This window comes from Onychostoma macrolepis, chromosome 17 (genome assembly GCF_012432095.1).
Source record: "Onychostoma macrolepis isolate SWU-2019 chromosome 17, ASM1243209v1, whole genome shotgun sequence".
In the NCBI taxonomy this organism is placed as follows: domain Eukaryota; kingdom Metazoa; phylum Chordata; class Actinopteri; order Cypriniformes; family Cyprinidae; genus Onychostoma; species Onychostoma macrolepis.
In genome coordinates this window covers 16,462,463-16,481,754 of record NC_081171.1, presented here as the reverse complement: position 1 = coordinate 16,481,754, position 19,292 = coordinate 16,462,463, and the positions used below count along the sequence as shown (strand labels likewise).

The 19,292-nt window shown below is 37.7% G+C and overlaps 1 protein-coding gene across 1 annotated transcript in view; it reads left to right on the top strand.

Annotated features, from left to right (window-relative positions):
• sptbn5 (spectrin, beta, non-erythrocytic 5) overlaps window positions 1-15,657 on the top strand; it is a 36,100-nt gene extending 20,443 nt beyond the window's left edge. Inside the window, 38 exon segments of the mRNA XM_058748398.1 lie at window positions 49-228; window positions 379-582; window positions 675-824; window positions 1,089-1,193; window positions 1,292-1,483; window positions 1,577-1,729; window positions 1,855-2,046; window positions 2,163-2,258; window positions 2,380-2,498; window positions 2,609-2,723; window positions 2,901-3,014; window positions 3,309-3,430; window positions 3,574-3,736; window positions 5,400-5,588; window positions 5,676-5,753; window positions 5,893-6,065; window positions 6,690-6,780; window positions 6,907-7,053; window positions 7,168-7,305; window positions 7,529-7,785; window positions 8,188-8,374; window positions 8,544-8,756; window positions 8,839-9,035; window positions 9,435-9,639; window positions 9,912-10,088; window positions 10,203-10,358; window positions 10,467-10,684; window positions 10,765-10,954; window positions 11,241-11,417; window positions 11,525-11,632; window positions 11,792-12,523; window positions 12,595-12,660; window positions 12,804-12,887; window positions 13,145-13,236; window positions 13,334-13,447; window positions 14,446-14,549; window positions 14,645-14,752; window positions 15,022-15,657. Coding sequence (XP_058604381.1) covers window positions 49-228; window positions 379-582; window positions 675-824; window positions 1,089-1,193; window positions 1,292-1,483; window positions 1,577-1,729; window positions 1,855-2,046; window positions 2,163-2,258; window positions 2,380-2,498; window positions 2,609-2,723; window positions 2,901-3,014; window positions 3,309-3,430; window positions 3,574-3,736; window positions 5,400-5,588; window positions 5,676-5,753; window positions 5,893-6,065; window positions 6,690-6,780; window positions 6,907-7,053; window positions 7,168-7,305; window positions 7,529-7,785; window positions 8,188-8,374; window positions 8,544-8,756; window positions 8,839-9,035; window positions 9,435-9,639; window positions 9,912-10,088; window positions 10,203-10,358; window positions 10,467-10,684; window positions 10,765-10,954; window positions 11,241-11,417; window positions 11,525-11,632; window positions 11,792-12,523; window positions 12,595-12,660; window positions 12,804-12,887; window positions 13,145-13,236; window positions 13,334-13,447; window positions 14,446-14,549; window positions 14,645-14,752; window positions 15,022-15,155 — 6,240 coding nt within the window. The 3' untranslated portion in view covers window positions 15,156-15,657.
• Window positions 15,658-19,292: the final 3,635 nt, after the last annotated feature.

The window sequence follows — 19,292 nt, the reverse complement described above, 5'->3', positions numbered from 1 at the left end:
ACATCAAACTCATTCTCAGGCTGTTAACTTTTTTTTTTTTAATTATAGCTGCAGGAGCTGTTGGACGGAACTGACACCATTCTGGACATGTGCTCTCCTGAGCTGAGAGTGGGGTTACAGGAGCTGCAGCAGGAGGTGGTGGAGAGCTGGGAAAGTCTCCGTATGCACATGGAGAAGAGGGAGGAGGAGCTGCGGTCAGCTAAGGACCGCTACATGTTCCTCAACACGGTATGCTACATTCAGTTCACAGTATACTTTGATATTTTGTTAAAGATTTTAAACTCCTTGTTTTGATTTGGTGGAAGATTCAAAAATATTACAAAGTATTGGTTGAAACTATTATTTAATACTTTTACTGTATATTGCTTTGTTCTCCAGGCACAGGACTACTCCCTCTGGTGCTCGCAGGTGCTGAGTGGGATGAAGGCAGAGGAATCCATCCGAGATGTTGCCACCTGCGATTTGCAGTTGTTTCAGCACCAGCAGCTATGGGCTGAGATTGTGGCACGCGAGGAGACATATGCTCAGGCTGAATCCATGGGCCAGGACCTGTTAGAGCATGACAAATCTAATGCTAAAGAGGTGAGAAACAAATTTGCCTGATTTAAACTACAATACAAACTGTTTATTAAATTTAAATAAATATAAACTCTAAATACACGTGTGGTCATCAGATCCAGGAGAAACTGAAAGCTCTACAAGAAGAGAAAGAGAAGCTTTCTGATAACTGGCAGTCCAAGCAGAAATGGCTGGAGAGCACATATCTGGAGCAGGTGTTTTATAGAGACACTGAGTACATGGAAAAGATCACTAACTCCCAAGAGGTCAGTGCTCCTATGTAGTTTCTTTTATTTACATTTCAACATGTAAGAAATATCTGGTCTGGTGACCTCCTAGATAAATATCCGTATAGTTTTAGATAGTTCACAAGCCCATTTTCAGATTTAATTTTGTAGAACGGAGTGCGCCCACCTCCCATGCCAGAGACCCAGGTTCGAGTACCGCTCGGAGCGTGTGCAAGTAGCACCGGGGTGGGTTACAGTTAGACATGTATAATGTAAAGGCTAACAACATCTGTTTCTTTGCAGATCCAGCTGAAAAACAGTGATTTGGGAACAACAGTGGATGATGTAGAAACTTTGATCAAACGACATGAAGCCTTTGAAAAACTTCTTAATTCTCAGGAAGACAAGGTGGGTTAGTCTTCAGCCTACAGTATGGCCTGAAGCATCAAACACATGACACTTTTAGACTAAGTACTGATGGATGAATATCTTATCATGTCATGTAGATGGTGGCTCTTCAGGAGTCAGCAGAACGCTTAAGGACAGAAGGTTTAAACCGAGAAAAAAGCAGCAACATTAAGAACAAACTGAAAGCTCTCCAGGAGAGAAGGGAACGCATCAAAGATCTGTCGGATAAACGCAGAGAGGATCTTGAGATCTCAAAGCTTCTCTGTATTTTCAACCGAAATGTGTCAGAGGTACAGTACTTGTCATTTCCGGTCCGGGTGACCTTAAACAAAGAGAAACAAACAAATTAATTGGTTGGTTTGTGATGTTTATTTGTATTTTAGCAAGAGGAATGGATCACAGACTGTATGAATAAAACACAAGACTCCAAAATAGACATGAGCGATCTTCAAACTAAAATGAAGATATTGCAGAAGCATCAGGTGTTTGAAGCAGAGATTCTGGCCCATGGAAATATCATTGAATCTGTCCAGCAGGTAAGTCGCTGTACCAAAGTCACAAGTTGGCTCAGTAGTCAGTTAGAGATAATCCTATATTTATTTGTTCTTCTTTTGGTCAGTATAAATATATTTAACATAGTTTGTCACATACTTATCAAAAGGCTGGAAACGAGCTGGTGACCTTGCGTCACCCGAAATCAAAGGAGATAAAGCAAACCGTCTCTGCGCTAATCTCTCATTGGGAGGATCTGAAGCAAGCGGTTGCAGACCGTGGAAAAGTTCTTGAGGATAACCGTGATTTTCTTGAGTTCCTGCAGAAAGTGGAACAGGTTGAAGTTTGGATTAGACAAAAGGTAAATAAATGAGGCCATTCCATAACAAAAATGCTGAAAACATGCCTTGATATAAAGTACTGGTATACCACGAATTAATGCTTGGTTTCACTGACCTTGGTTTATTTTCTGTGTAGGAAGTGATGATAAATGTTGGTGATGTTGGGGAGGATTATGAACATGGTCAGCAGCTGCTAAAGAAGCTCAGTGAATTCAGAGGCTCAGGTTCTGGAGTAAGTCTGGTGTTCGGAAAATATGAACCGTACAAAGAAAAACTACATAATGTAGGTTTTGTGTTATGTAACAGCAGTATACAGCATATTGCTTGCTCATTAAGTAGTTTTCATCTCTTAGGATGTGACTGTTGATGATGCCCACATCAAGACAATCAACACTCTGGCTGCCCGGCTAGAGAGACAGAACAGTGATGAGCTGGAGAATGTGAGAAAGCGTAGGCAGCAGCTCAATGAACGGTACATCCTCCTATATTTCAACTGAGATCTGTGTTCATTTAAGGAAATAAACCTCTGTTATATCTAGCATATTTCTGCTGGTTTTGACTTTCTTGTTGCCTTCCCAAAAGATGGAGTAATTTTCATGGCAACCTGAGCAGCTATAAGCGGAAGCTGGAGGCAGCGCTAGAGATCCATGCCTTGATTCGAGAGCTAGAAGAAGTCCGGGACAGAGCTGGAGAGAAGGTGTGTGAGAGAGAGATTTTATCAGATTACATGTCTTTGAATCTGAACCCAACTTTGGCTTTGAACATAATATGAGAGAAAATTGAAATTTAATTTAAATATATATTTTAAATATATTTAATGATATATTCTTAATGGTGTATATACTTAATTAAATATTAAATTTTTCGGCCACAGATGCTGTTGCTCCAGGGTCAGGGCTGTGGAGTGGATGTGGAGAGTGTGGAAAACCTTATTCGCAGACATGAGGAGATGGAGAGGGAGGCCAGAGTCATCCAAGAGAGAGGCACTGTGAGTAGACTGGACAGCTGTTATACAAAGAACACATTCATCCATATTAATCCGTGCACTGTGGGTAGCACGTCCTATACAATATCTATTGTGTGTGCTTGCTTTGTGGTTAAAGGCTTTTTAGAAAAACTCTCAGCACCTTCCAGTTTAGTAACTGCTGTATGTACAAAAGCCTTTAAATAAACCATTCATGGTGCATTATGCTGTAGAGTGAGGGTTTGTGTAACTCACTAAAGCTAGTCTGCTTACAAGAAGGGTTACAAAGAACATAATTGCTCTAATTTGTAAAACCAGGCCCTGGAGAACGAGACCAAAGATCGGTTAAGGAGACACTGTGATCTGGCTGACAACCTTAGTAAGAAGCAGGAAGAGGTCAACATTGCCTTAGTGAAACTAGACAAGGAAATCAAACGAAGGTATGCAACCATTAGTTACTATATTCTTAATTTATAGTAATAATTATAATGATAATGTTATGTTTAAATAGTGTAACATGGTGAAATGTATTTAAAATATACATTAAATGAGAAAATAAATGGAATATATTTTGGTTTGGTAGGAAGGAACGATTGCAAGAGTCTCATCAGCTGCAGCTGTTTAAAGCTAACCAGCGCCTCCTGTTGGACTGGACCCTGAAGCAAAGTGATGAGATGGTGAAGAAAGGCCTGCCTAAGAATAAGACTGAAGCTGAGAGTTTCATACTAGAGCACCAGAACTGGAAGGTATTAAAATATATATATTAAATTATTCAGTTTCTCAATTCATGTGACCATGATACTTTTCCAATGTCAAATTTTTCCGTCAGATTGCTGTTGTTTTGTATGTTCTTATCTTCTTCCAGGGCCAGCCCAAGCCTTTATGGGGCCCTAAGCAGAATTTTATTTGGGGGCCCCTCGGTGCCGCCAATATGACTGGTTATTGTCAAAACTTTATTATTCGCACACAATCTAAAATCTGTCTAAAAACAGTCTATAAATCTAACACACCCATTATCAGTTGTGTTTGTTGTAGCTGTGTTGCTTAAATCACTGTCTGCCTGGCATGTTTTTACCCTTCTGTGATTTTTAATTGTAACAGCTGCAAATTTACAAGAGTGGCCAGGTGTTAATTAGCACTTTTACATTCAAAGTCTTAAAGTATTAAGTGGCATACTTAATATGGTGTGCTGAAAAGTAGATAAAGAAACCAGCAGACAATGCATTTACAGAACAGAATGTTATTTTAACAACATAAATGTTAATCTTATTTTTATAATAAATATTAAAAACAGCAGAGGGCATCATTCTGTACATATAAAACAACAACTCTTTATCTATATCTAGCTAATTGAGGCATAATGATATAGGAATATAAAAGCAAAGACCCAAAAGGTAGGCTAAGGTAAAAAATGTTAAGCTGTTATCAGTGTATGAAACAGAAGCTTATTTTTATTACAAAAATATATATCCAGGATAACAGGTAATTTTTTCGCAGAAGACAAAACTTTAATGTAAAACTAAGTAAATAGCGACCATAGTTAGCTAACGATGGTTTTGAGAAACTCACCCCTGATTTGTGCCACAAAACCCCCATGTTGAATTTGTCCCCCTTCCACCCCCACAACGCGATCGATTTTAACCCTTTGACGCACCACGCTTTGGCTGGTGCTAAACCAGAGAAAGAAAAAAGAAAAAAAGAAAGAAAGATGCGCTCCTGCTTTTCATATTTCATGACTGTTCAGTGTTTTTTTAAAGTTTATTTTAGGTTTCAGACATTTAAATGCACTTCAATTAAGTAAAAAATACATTTAGTTTGTTAAATACACACTGCTTTTCTTTCTATGGAAAGCGCCAATAATAATCCTTTCAATTAATGGACGACGTGTTTTATTCCTATCAAATACACATTGTGTAGGTTACTATAAAGTTTACTCTGTTTTTCTCCCAGCTAACTATCCACTTGCTTTCATGTATTTCGGGAGAAATAGGTGAAATTACATGATGTTAATCCGACAGATCCACACAGCAGCGTCCAGTGCATATTATCAGCATGGTCATGATTGTGCCTGCATTACACTATGGAAATAATAAAATTATTTGTATAGATTATTTAATTATTTAATGTTGCGCTTTCGTATAATTACCATTGCCCATTGACATACTATATCACAAATTAAAAAATAAATAAAATAAAATAAACTGTCATTTCATGTAGGCTACTCTTGGAGGCCCTAAGCAGCCGCTTAGTTAGTTTATGCCTAGGGCCGGCTTCTTCTGTCACAAAATACACTGTAAATGTATTAATTTTAGCATTGACTTAAAATGTATAATTTGTCTTTCATACTATCACGTACTGTAATATTATATGATACCAGACATGTGTTATATCAACATTTAATGATTGCAGGCTGAGATTGATGCTCGCAGTGAACGTGTAGATTCAGTTAAGAGTTTTGGACAGAATCTTGTGAAGTCCGGACACACTGATTCAGCAGAGATTAAAGAAGCCCTACGGAAGCTGGAGGACGCCAAAACAAAGCTTGCTCAATCTTGGGAGGACCGAAAGAAAACTCTGGATCAAGCTCTGAAGCTCCAGGTGACTTAAGATAACAGCAGATGGTTTTGCTTCTGTTTATTCTGTGAAGTATTATGTGAAGCATAATGAGATATTGATTGGCTGCAGATATTCCTGGGCTATGCCGACCAGACTGAGAGCTGGATGAGTAACAGGGAGGCTTTCTTGGTCAATGAAGATCTTGGGGTAAGAGCTCCATTTCTTTGACCTCATTTAAAAGGCAGAGTAATATTTCACCTCATAAGAAAACAAAATGCCCTTGGTTGTTTTCTTCTTTGTAACTTTGGAAATGGATGCTGAAAGGTGTTTCACACTGCCATCGCAGGGTTCAGTGTCAGAGGTCGAGGCTCTTCAGAGGAAGCACGTTCTGTTTGAGAACTCTCTAGAAGCTCAGATGGAGCAGGTGGCAGAGGTTGACAGATATGCTCAGCAGCTCATACAAGCACAGCACTATGACTCTGACAACATCAAGAAGAAGATTAAAGCGATTCTGCTCAGGTATGCAGTAAGCCAAGAAAACCCACTTAAGTAGGACATATCATGAAATTACATATCATATAAATCACATATGAAATTACATATTACGTATACATATCTGTATATGTAATTTCATAATAAATTATGATGTCTTTGAAATATTGTTGAAGTGTACTGACAAGTGTGTACTGACAACTAAAATATATTGTAACATAATTTCTATTTGTAATTACACATTTTCAATGATGAAGCTTAAATTTAGTACATTTAAAATATATAACTTTTAAATATAATATTAAATAACTGAGTACAGTTAAATTATTACGTACTATAGATGTACCTAAGTCAACATCAAAATAAGTGTACTTTAAGGCATGACAAAAGATTTTTAAAACATAATTATTTAAAATATACTTTAATGTAAAACCTTTAATTTGACATTATTACGAAGCACAACTTTTATTTATCATATTATTACGAAATGGCCTTTTATTTCACCAATATGTTATCTGCAACTACAAATGCACTTTTAAGATTTTGAAGTACACTTCAAGTGCACATTCAATACAATTAAGCACACTTCTTCGTCACAAATGTCTATAGATCAGAAATATTAAATGTTCAAGTAAAATTCCATTCTTAAAGGAAGGACAAAGTACTGGAAATGAGCAAAGCCAGAGGAAAAGCATTGGAAGAATCTCTACAGCTGCAGAAATTCCTGGAAGGAAGCTATGAGGTGTGTGAAGTAAACAGCTCCTGCTGAATGTGGAAAATAGAGAGATGACATTCACCTATTGTACGTAGTTTGATTTATTTTACATAACAGTAGCTCTTTTACAAAGTCAGTTTCTCATTTGTAAAGGTTTCCTCGTGGTTGAATGAGAAGAACTCTGTGGCTGTCGATGAGAGCTGGAGAGATCCTATTAACCTGCAGGCTAAGCTACTAAAACACCAGAGCTTTGAGGCAGAGATACTGGCCAGCCGCAACAGAGTGCAGACCTTCATAAAAGTATGGCTTTGGACTCTTAAAGAATGTCTGAATATCTCTTAATCTTTTTGTACGTGTGTAATTCAGACTTAAAGAAAGGAGCATCAACAGCTAAAACATGAATTGTTTCCTCAGGAGGGTGATAATATGCTAGCTTCCAGTCATCCTGCTAAAGGCAAGATAAAACCACGAATAAAGGACGTTGATGACAGCTGGGACCAGCTTTTAAGCAACTGCAAGGAAAAGAAGTTACGTCTACTGCAAGCATATCAGGTACAGCATGTTAAAACTCAAGCTCAAGGCATAAGTGTGCACCACACTGAAAATAATTTTTCCTGAATCTACATGATATTATGTAGAGGTGCTGCTTACACATTGTTCCCTGACAATGAATAATAGATACACCAACATATCTTCATGACTTTCAGACAAAGCTAATTCAGATTTACTAATGCTGGTCTGAAATATCATCTTGGATAATGTGGTTTCTCTCTAGGCGTTGCAGTTCCAGCGCTCTTTGGATGACATTGAGGAGTGGCTTGGGACAGTAGAGGTAGAAGTGGCGAATAAGGACTATGGTAATGACCTGGCCTCAGTTAGTAGGCTGCTTAAGGCCCTGCAGGGTCTGGAGGAAATGGTAGATGCACACATGGAGAAGGTCCAGGGGCTGGTGGACACAGCTAAAGGCTTCAGCTCTCAAGGCAACTTCCTTGCAGAAAATATACAGCAGAGGGTTTGGGAGGTGGTCAACAGGTACGTTTTTGTTCGGCCCCAATTTCATTCTACTGTAGAAAGTTTAGTGAGTCCTTCACATGGATTTGAATTACGTTTAAAAGTGGTAGAAGTCCGTAGTCCAAATCCTGTGGGCACGAAAACTGATAATTAAGAAAGTAAATGATTTGATAAGCTCTCATGTAAATGGATTATTTGATATGCGTTATTTACAAGTGAGCAATACTGACGTTCCAGGATTAAACATTAATGTGGCCACTATTCATGAGCTTTGAAATGTCAGTCAAGTGATCTAAAACACCACATAATTGCTGTGTCATACTACATGTAATCCCATAGCATGTGGTATTATGTTTTTTTTTTTTTTTTTCATCTGATTGACAGACTGAGTGGAAAACACTGACATTTTATAATTTCTCTCAGGTATAATGGACTGGCTGAGCCGCTTCATGCCCGCAGGGAAACTCTGGAGTCATGGCAGCTGCTGTTCCAGTTCTACAGGGACTTAGAGGATGAGCTGCTGTGGATTCAGGACAAGCTGCAGGCCACAGCCACAAAAGACTGGGGCACCTCCCTGCAGAGTATACAAGCCATAGTCAAAAAACATCTGGTTAGTCTGGTTCAGGAATACTTACTGTATGCATGTTTAAACTGGTGCTTCAAAACCCTAGTAGATTTTTATTCTGCTCTGCTTTAACAAACTGATGTTTTGTTTTGTTACAAGACTCGTCAGCAAGCACAAAGAGCCATTTCTGATAAGCTGATATCTTTTCTCATAGGTTATGATGCAGGAAATTGAGAGCCGAACCCCTCTAATAATCGCTGTGCAGGGGGCAGGACAGAACCTGGTGCGAGGACGACACTTTGCATCACGTGAGATCAGTGAAAAACTTGCTGAGTTAAAGAAGAACTTTGACACTTTGAAGAAAGAGTCAGCGAATAAAGATCGCCTGCTTCAACAAGCACTGAAAATCCAGACCTTTCTCTCAGAGGTGTGTTACCAGTTCACACTGTAATGTGATTCATATACATATTATTAAATCTGATGTCTGATGTCTCTTCATAATGACCCAGGTTTCTCAACTGGAGCAATGGATGGAGGAGCAGAGGCCTGCATTAGAGTCCAAGGACTATGGAAAGAGTGAGGAGGCCACTGAAGCTTTCCTCAGGAAACTAGACACAGTTGACCTGGAGTTGGAAAGCCAGCGTGGAAAAGTAGAAGCACTCCTGAAAACTGGCACTGATCTAGAAAAGTTCCAACATCCCAACAGGTGCAGTTTTTGGGTCATGATAGCATTGATTAATTGAGCTAATTGCTGATTTTTGTAATAGCTTTGCTAGCAGTGTTATCTGCAGAGTTGCTGATTTGGTGATCAAGAAACTTCTCTCAGTATTATCAATGTTGAAAACAGTTGCGCTGTCTAATATGTTGGTGGAAACAGTGATACTGTTTTCTTAGGATCCTTTGATTAATAGAAAGTTCAAATAAACTGCATCTGTTTGAAGTCGAAATCTTTTATAACATTAAAAATATATTTACTGTCACTGATCAATTTATTGCATCCTTGCTGAATAAAAGTATTAATTATCGACCCCAAACTTTTAAACGGTAGCTTTGAAGTTGAAAACCTCAAATAATAATGTTTTGAATTTATAATGTGTCTTTGCAGTCATTTAGTGAGTAAGAGCCTTGAAGATATGCATGGTGGGTTTGAGACGCTACTGCAACTGTCTGCTCAACGTCGTACAGAGTTGGAGAATCAGTACAATCTCTATGTATTTGAGAGAGAAGCCAAAGACCTACAGAACTGGCTCCTTTCTCGCAAAACCACAGCAGAGTCTGATGACTTTGGACAAGATCTGGAAGGGGTGGAGGTAGGATTGTCTCAAAAATAGAGAGTAGAAACACACTATACAGTTTTAAGATTAATACATTCTTGCTATATTTGCCTTTATCTGTTTATACCATATTCCTTAATTATAAATGACTTTGGATTAGAAGTCATATTACATTCATATACTGTAACTCTATCATGGTAACTTATAAAAAGATACTTAGCACTTGTCAGACTTTACAACCTTCTTAGCTTTAAGAACTATTTTAATCATCAAAACTGTTTTTAAATCAACTTGCTTGCTCTTGTTAGGCACTGCAGAAGAAGTTTGAGGATTTCGCAGAAGAGGTCGGCACTCTGGGCCAGAATAAGCTGAGTACAGTCCAAAAGCTGAAGCAGACGGTGCAGTCATCAGAGGCACAACAGAACGAGAGAGATCTACTCAAGCTCTGGGAGGGTTTAAACAAGGCTATGAAAGCAAGAGCAGAGGTAAGATTAAAAAAATACAACAACAGCAACTCTTCTAAGGCAGCTCACTGTTACTATTTGGGTGATATTGCAAATTGAGCCACTTCTTGGAGTTAAAAAGAAATGTTTTGACAGAACCTGCGCTCCGCTCGAGAGGTTCACCAGTTTGACCATGACTTGGATGAGCTTAGGAGCTGGATGAATGAGAAAGAGGTGGCTCTGGACTCTGAGGAGCAGGAGAATGACCTGCTCAGTGTCCAAGCTCTCATCCGCCGACATGAAGGCTTGGAGGTACCCAATATTCATACGCACTTGTTGCTATCAGCCTGATGTTTAATTGAAAACATTTAAACTCTCACCGGTGGATTTTTAAAATAGTACAACCATCTGTTTCATCAGAGAGACCTTGCAGTGATAGAAGAAGACGTGTCTCGTCGAAAAGAGGAAGGCAAAGCTCTGGTCCGCAAGTGTCCTCGAGTGAGGGACAGTTTGAGCGAGAGGTTGCAGGAGGTGGAGGAGATCTGGAGCAGCCTGCTGGAAAAGGCCAACCAGCGCAGACAAAGACTCCAACAGGCAGAGGCTGTTCAGAGATATCTGACTGAATGGAGAGAGCTGATGTATGCTATGTTTTCTTTCTCTCTCTCTCTCTCTCTCTCTCTCTCGCTGTTTTACACTGATGTTGTTGATTGTGTCTTAGGGGCTGGCTTAAGGAGACACTGTCTCTGGTGACAGGGGAGGGGGTTGGAGGTGAGGTTAAAGACCTGGAGCAGCTCATTAAAAGACACGAAGAGTACCGCACACAGATTGACAGGCAATTAGACAAATCAGAAATGGTTAAAAACGAAGGGAGACGTCTGATGGAAGAGGGGAACTTCATGAGTCACGAGGTATGACAGTCACGCCTAAAGGCTGGAATACAATACACAACTTTTGCCCTGCTTTTCAGTCAGGACGAGTTGACGCTAGTTTCACCAGTCCATGTGCACATTTCAGGGGGGTCAGAGTTTAAATTAAAAGTCTGAGATGCTTTAAAAACATATTCAGGTAGATTAAGAAAAGGCTCAAAGCAAGCAAAATGTGATTGACATGTACAGTGTTCATTGTGAACCTTGAAAATAAGCAGATGAAAATAAACCTGCAAAAAGTATGTGAAATCACTATATGTATGTGCAGCTGGAGGACCGTCTAGCTGAGCTCCAGGACCTGGAAGTGCGAGTGCTGGAAGTCTGGGCCGAAAGGAGAGCTCAATATCAGGAAGACCTTGAACTTCAGCAGCTGCAGAGAGAGCTGGAGCAGGCCGAGCACTGGCTCAACACCTATGAGACTGCGCTCAAAGCAGAGGACTATGGGGTGGGAAAATTTTGGGAAAAACGTTTACATATTTGAAGGCAGCATAAGACTCCCTTTAGCTTCAAAACCAGCTTCATCAAATCTAACTGTACTGAATTTGTGGACAGGACTCCGTTTCAGATGTTCTGGAGTTGATGAAGAAGCAGGAGGATCTGGAGGCGATGATTCAAGCTCAGAGTGAGAGATTTAATGCCCTTCAAGCCAGAAGAATACAGGTAAAAGTATAAAATAGCTCACTCAAACTAGCATTACTCTATATTTGCATCACTTCTGGCAAAAATATTTCAAAAACAGGATAAAGGATAGAAACATCAACATTTATCAGTTTTGATTCACCTTTTTGCAATTTCTCTGCTCTTTCTTTGGTGTCCCAGAGGGAAAATAAAATAAAAGAAATTCAGAGCGGTGGCAGTAGGGACAAGCCCGTTCGTGTAACTTCCCTAAAGCGAAAGCCATCTGAGCAACCAGCTTTGCCTCCACGTTCCTTGCTGACCAGTCCTGTCCTAAGGAACAGCGATGGCAAGAGTGATAATTCATCCACACCCTCCCGAGTCCCTACAGCCAGATCTGCCATCCCGCGGAGAAGCAGCACTGGTAAAAATGAATCCTCTGTGGTGTCAAGAGTGGCATCAGGCCTCAGGAGAAACAGCAGCAGCGACAGTGATACCGTAACTGCCCCCGACAAACCACCCACCTCTGTTCTAGACAGCCCAGAATCCGCCTCAGAAATTTCCAGTGCTCTTTACAAACCCCCTTATTTACACACTGCCCCCAAGATTGACCACACCACATCTGAAGACGAGGTCGATACTCCGAGACAGACCGAACCCTCCATCAATGTCATTACTAAACCAAAGATCACTCCTAGACGCCTGAAACCATCAACCCCTGATAAAGAGATGCTGGGTCCTCCTACGTCAAAACCCCCTGAGCCACCCTCCAAAGATGAAGAAATGGTGGACACCCAAACCTCAGAGGATAAAAGCCTTCTTTCATCCACCCCACCAGAAAAACCTCAGCCATCTCCTCCATCTTCCCTTTCAGACCCAGAAGTACAAACATCCACTTCTACCGAATCTCCAACAGGGACGACTGTTGCCACCCTGGTAAATGCTATTTAAGTGCTTTTCTTTTTAGATTCCGCCTTTTTTGGTCTATAATTTGGGTACTTTTCTAGATCAGAGCAGGACGTGCCAAAATGGAGGGTACCTTGGAGATTAAACTGAAGCAAGGAGGAAATAAAGTAAGCTTTCCAACCAACACCAATAGTGATATTGATTAAAAAGCTTTCTCTGACATCCTTAGCTCCACTTCTTTGTTTATAGTGTGGTTTTGTTTCTGTAAGAGCACTTAATGGTGTAACATTGATCTGTTGGTTTGGATCAGGGCTTGGATCACTGGGAAACAGTCTATGCACTACTGGAAGAGGAGACACTCAATCTGTTTAAAGACCAAGATGCCGCCAGTGAGGTATGAGTCTACACACACAACATGGTCTCACACACACTTGGCTAGACACGCTAGTGAAAGAGGGACTCGGTGAGAGCTATGTTTATTATTAATTAACTATATATCCAGACAGGCAAGGCAATTATTTTTGCAGACAGCCCTGCATCTGTGAGTCCACCACACGATGACAATAATTATATCAATTCAAGGAGATGTTTTTGTGGTCGACTTTGTGGACTCTGATTATTTTGCTCTTTAATTCATGCCATTTAATACAGAACTGTACACGCTGGCCGCCGATTACATTGGCTGAAGCGGTCTGTAAAGACAATCCGTACTACAGGAGAAAGGAGAACACATTCAAAATCATGTGAGTAATGATTCACACCACCTGCCATTGTGAAAGGAACATCTGCTCACGTGTCAGATGAAAACAAATCTATAATCTGTTTGACTCTCTGGTTTAGGTTGAGCGATGGCAGTCACTATCTGTTTGCCGCCTCTTCTCAAGAAGAACAGCAAAAGTGGTTGAAGGAGCTTCAGAACTGTACAAATTCAACGGTGTCCTCAGAAAGTCCTGGGTAAAATTATATAAACAACAATAATGATTGACAACTACAATAATGATGAACAACAAAAATATATATACATACACATACCACCATTCAAAAGTTTGCAATCTGTAAGATTATTTTTTTATGTTTATGAAAGTCACCTCTTATGCTTACCAAGGTGGCAATTTATTTGATCATAATTACAGTAGAATGTACATATTGTGAAATATTATTACAATTTAAAATCATTTAAATTTTATATATATATCATTTTTTTTTCAGAAGCCATTAATCTTGATCTTTCTGAAAACATTCTCTGATTTGCTGCTCAACAAACATTTCTTTTCAGGATTCTTTGATTTAAAATACAAATCTTCTATAACATTACCAATATCTTTACTGTCACTTTTTGTATATTTGTGTATGTATGTATTAATTTTATTAATAATAATAAAACAAAAAGTGTACTAACCCTACTATGAACAGTGGTGTACACATCAAAACTGCTTTTCTGCTTATTAATATTTGGGGGAAAAAATTTAACTCAGTGATGCAGCCAATGTATATAAACATCATTTAAAAAAAAAAACAGGAAATTATATCATAGAGGAGTTTTGCAAGCCCCCATGACAGTATGTCAAGGTCAGTAAGTCGCTTATAAAATAATATTACCTTTTTATGACAAGGCAAGTTTACTTCAGATTGTACAATGTCTAATGATTCTAACCCAAAAATGTAATATTTATGAATGAATATGTAGTTATTTGATTGAGATGTTCACACTCACTTACTCTTAAAAGTGTGTGGAAAATATATTCACTTAGCGGACATCATTAGATTTATTAAACTGAAACTTTTATTGAATTCTTGGATTTTCACTTGAATAATTACTTGATTTGTTTCTTTATTGTGTCATTTGTCTTCGACCCATTTACATATATATATCAGTTCCTGAACAAATCAGATTATTGGACAACTAGGTTTTCTCACATGCTCATATGATTGTCATGTTTGTCCCCACACAGAATTAACACAGAAGCAAGTAGAGAAAGCACAGAGCAGTGTGAGTTTGTGCCAGCCAACACATCTGACACACAAGATTCCACCACAAAGTCAAACCAGGAAAAGGGTGAGAGAACAAACAGAGCCTGAGTACTTCTGTGCATTTATGTGTGCCAATGTGTGTGCTTCTGCTTAACACTTACTGTGGATTTGTATTAACAGAAGACTCCACAGAGAGCTGTGAGACAGAGAGAGAGCCACCACCTAAACCTCCCCACACTTATTACAACAAACACCGCTATCCTGATGGAGGAGAGAGCCAAGACTCAGGTGAGATCCCATACCTGCTATGAGTCGTGCATCTCAAAGTGTGGCTGTAAAATCTAATTACTGAAGGGTAATTAGTCTGTAGTATCAGGGCTTGGACTGTAATCATAAATGACTTTCAAATGCAACAAGGTGGTCAATCAAAATGAAAATGTCTTTTTAATGTTATTGTGATGGATAAAGGTTTATTTATCTCTTATCAGATGGTCACTGGTTTGTCTGAATCATAATTAAAAAAAAAAAAAAAAATTTTTTTTTTTTTTTCTCTTCAGTAAGTGTAAGAAGTCTACAGAGGAACCAACCCCCACCATTCGCCCCACCTCCTCCGCCACAAAACCAGGCTGAGAATGGAGCCAAGGACAAGTCCAAAAACAGGAGCGCCTTTATGAAATTTTTCAAAAAATGATTTTTACATAACAGATTTGACCTTCTCTGCCTTGATATGGCAGTAGTTGCAAATTTCCTTCTTTTAAAGGCTATTTATATTTGAATCTAATATTATACATTATTGTTATTATTTGATAGAATCTATTTTTTGTGATTACAGATGTGCAATGATACCTCGTAAATAATTGTTTTATGTGTGTATAGAATTCCAAGATATGCACTAAATAAGTGTTTCACAGATAATGTTCAATGTTAAAAATTAAAAATTAAAATCCATCAGATCAGGTTTTTTTTCGTAAATATATTTTTGTTATATGGATAAAAATAATGTGCTTGCTTCTGATTGTAATATGTTTAAATATTCTAGTGCTAATGAAGATGTATGCTGTGTAGGGTGGGTTCAGCAAAAGTGGGTAAAATGGAACAAAAGGTTTCATGATTATTGCCATTTAAATCAGAGTAAACAATCAAATATTACTGTCATCAATAATTGCTGTATGTGTCTTTGTTATAAAATTAATAAGAGCAAAAAGCAAGGTAAAGCAGTGCTTACTGTATTCACAGGTCTACAGTTATTACATTTACATTGTTAAATATTATTTCAACACATTTAGAATGGTTGTAGTATCTCAAAAAAAAAAAAAAAAAAAAGACATCAAAGTCTGATAGTATTAACTGTGCTCCGTTATTAATTTATCAAAAACTTTTGGTCCCTCTTTTGCATACTTCAACCTATCTACAATCAGATCATATAAATAATTTGACAGTTTCAAAGACTTTCCTCGTAATATAACTCAATTATGCCGTTAGTTACCTACCACATGATGGCGCTACAGACTATGAAAAACGATTGTTCCTTGAGAATATACCCCACAAAAAGCCGCCGTGTTCGAGTTTACAAACATTTGATCATTTTAGGGATAATTCAGAAACAAGTTTTTTTTTGTTTTTGTTTTTTTTAATCGTATAAACAGTAAAAGGCAAAAAAAAAAAATACATAATTCTCACGACTATTACCGGATATTTACAACTTTGAACTATTTTTTAACACAAAACTTATTATTATTAGTCTATCATTAGCTATTATTTTAGTTATGATGTCTGCGTTGCACAACAATAACATGATAATGATTATGCACGATTTCATTTTTTGTCAGTGAAAATTTTGTGACCTTAATTTTGTGGTCGTCTTTGGCAATAACACTAGCATATTATGAATAAATAGGCCTACATCTCGCATTTTTCATATATATATATATATATATTGTTGTTCTAGCAACACACAACAAAATTATATCTCAATAAAAGAAATAGCCGGCTACAACACTGAAAAAAGGGGAAAAAGGCATTTACGAGTTTGTTTTGACGCGTTGTCAAAATTTCATTCAATTCAAGGGTTTAGTTCAAGACAGGATTGAGGAGGAAATTAGGTTTAAAAGTAGACTATGGTTTAAATTCATCTGTAAACCTATTTAGGCTATTTGGGCTTTACAAAGAGAAGAATCATAAATCATTCTCTAGCTGGCTCTATAAGATACATTTTTGCATGGGTTGTGTCATTTCGACCCTGTGAAGTTGATTTGGGGGGGGGGGGGGGGATTTTGCTATAATTGAAAAAATAGCGAGTTTACCCAAGAAGCGCAAAAGAAAAGATGTGCTGTAATTTTTCCTCGCCGCTAGAGGGCACTCTAATAAAGACAAGCTTCAAAAAACGGCTCGGGTTTTGTGCAGGATTACCTCCCTGTTTCAGTTCTCATTTCAACACAGGCGTATGTTTGTTAAGGTAAGTGACAAATGTGTTTATTTAAGCGAGGTGTTCATGAACATTTCACTCATTTTAGGAAGAGTCCACATCACTGTGCAAAACTTCATCAACCTACTATCATCAACACAACCAAGGCTACTGCTAGCTATAAAAGATTGAGATAGTGTTATAGTCTAAATAAATAGATTAATGGACATTATTTATTGTAAATAATTTCATTAAACATTTCAGAAAATATCAAACACTGTCTTCATACTCATAGAACCATCAACATTTTACTTTAGCCTATAACATAGGCTATTGTTGCAGGCATAGCCTATCAGTTCATGTTAGTTCAATGCAAATAAACAAATGTTGAAATAAATAAATAAATATTAAAAATAAAACTCCCTCTCGTTTACTTTAACATTCGTTAGCACAAGATATCACAGCTTTGATATATTAGGCTTAATAAAATAAAATAAAATAAATTACTGATTAATAATAACAACCTATTTATTACAATTTATCAAACACAATACATCACATACAATAATGTGCCATATTTATGTAATTAACCGGATGATAATATTACTCAGGCTGGTAGCCTACATGTTGTTAACGGCCCGTCGCAAACCAAAATGAACTTTGCAGTGGCTGCAAAAGCTCATGTTTGATATGGGCTATAAAACAATATAGCGAATACGGGCAAAATGCACTTAGGCTACTTAAAGGAAAATGTGTGGACGACTGTAATCAAATGAGGAAAGTTTGAAAACTTGTGTATTATCCGCACACCTATTTCTAATCAGTTTGACTCTAGGCTGGATTTTCCGCGCAAATGTTTTTACGCCTTTATGGTCCACTTTAGTCGCAGTCAGACAGTGACGGAGAGACATTAACATCTTGTTTGCTGAAGGTGGGCCACAAACAAACATGTGTCATTTATAAAAACAACCTAACATGATCGAGTCACAATCTCACCCGCTCAAACTGATATTTTCTCTTCGGCTTGGAAGGGTCAGTAGATTTATCACAGTACATTAAAAGCAACATGTGGGATGTGCGTTGATACAAATGGTCTGAAATATATGCAATCACTGATGTCATATTTATAATGATTATAGCCGACTGTGCAACTTGTGCCAGAGTTTTACGTTTTTGTTGGATATCAAGTTTAATGTATGGTTGCAGTACAAATGTGTGTGGTGCAACAAATAATTAATGTCGACCAGTAATCCTTAGGTAGCCTATGTTCTCCATAAAATATCTGATTAAATTTTACATTTTGAAATGAAATAAAATCGCAAGCTATATAGGCTATCGCATTGGTGTGGGTTAATGCATTTGGTCACTTAGTAGAAAATAAAGGGTTATTTAATAATGCAAAACAAACAAAACATAGCTAAATAATAACAACAGTTTTCGTCTTCTTCTTCTTATTATTATTATTCATGTTTCTGTGATAGGCTGAATTTGGTCAAATATGTTTATTTGATTGATGTGAATGTTTATATGAAACTATATGTTTATAGGCAGGCCTGAGTTTATTATTAAAATTCCACCTTGTGGGAATCCAGTGCTCTTGTTTGTTTGTTTGCGTGTGTCTGTGTGTACGATTTGTTTGCACATGTGAATGCGTGTGTGCCGTGCGTGTGTCTGTTGTTCAGTCAACCCCCCTGCAACGTCCCCAGCACAAATACACACATATCACCCCTTCCACTAGAGAAACTTCAACCGTAAATATAAAGCAACTAATTGATGCCGTTATTCGGGAGGTTATTTTTGCATCCTTAATAAGATTATTTTTATTTATTATTATTATTTTATTTTATTTTTTTAAACTATCTTGCACGGTATCCATTTCTTAAAAAAATACCAGGGACCTTAACTAGTGCTATTCTGGTATATAAAGTGCTTATTTTGTGTTGGGAGCTCTTTGTTTTCTCTAAATTCTTATAACAGATACTCTACAAATATTATATTTCCTCCACTTATGCGAGACGTTTGTATGCGGACATTTCTGATCATAGTAATAGACCTTTTATAATATTTAGCCTACTGTTATTGGTTATTGTCTGCTTTGTAAATAGCTAAAGCAATAAAAATAAAAAAATAAAATAAAAAAAACGCATGCGTCTGGTTTATCACGTTAAATTAATCATCTATAAACGTACCCAGAAATAAACGATCATCTACTTGCGTTATTATTAGCCTATTATTATTATTATTATTATTATTAATAGTGAAAAAGGCTATCGTGTTATATCGTTGTTCTTATCAACTGCCTATCTTGTAATTGTTGATATGATATTGTTCATGGTGGTGCTTAGTAGCATGATTATTAACACGCTAGAAATAAAGATGCTTATAGCGTCTTACTATGTGGATGAAGGTCATACTATCGTTTAA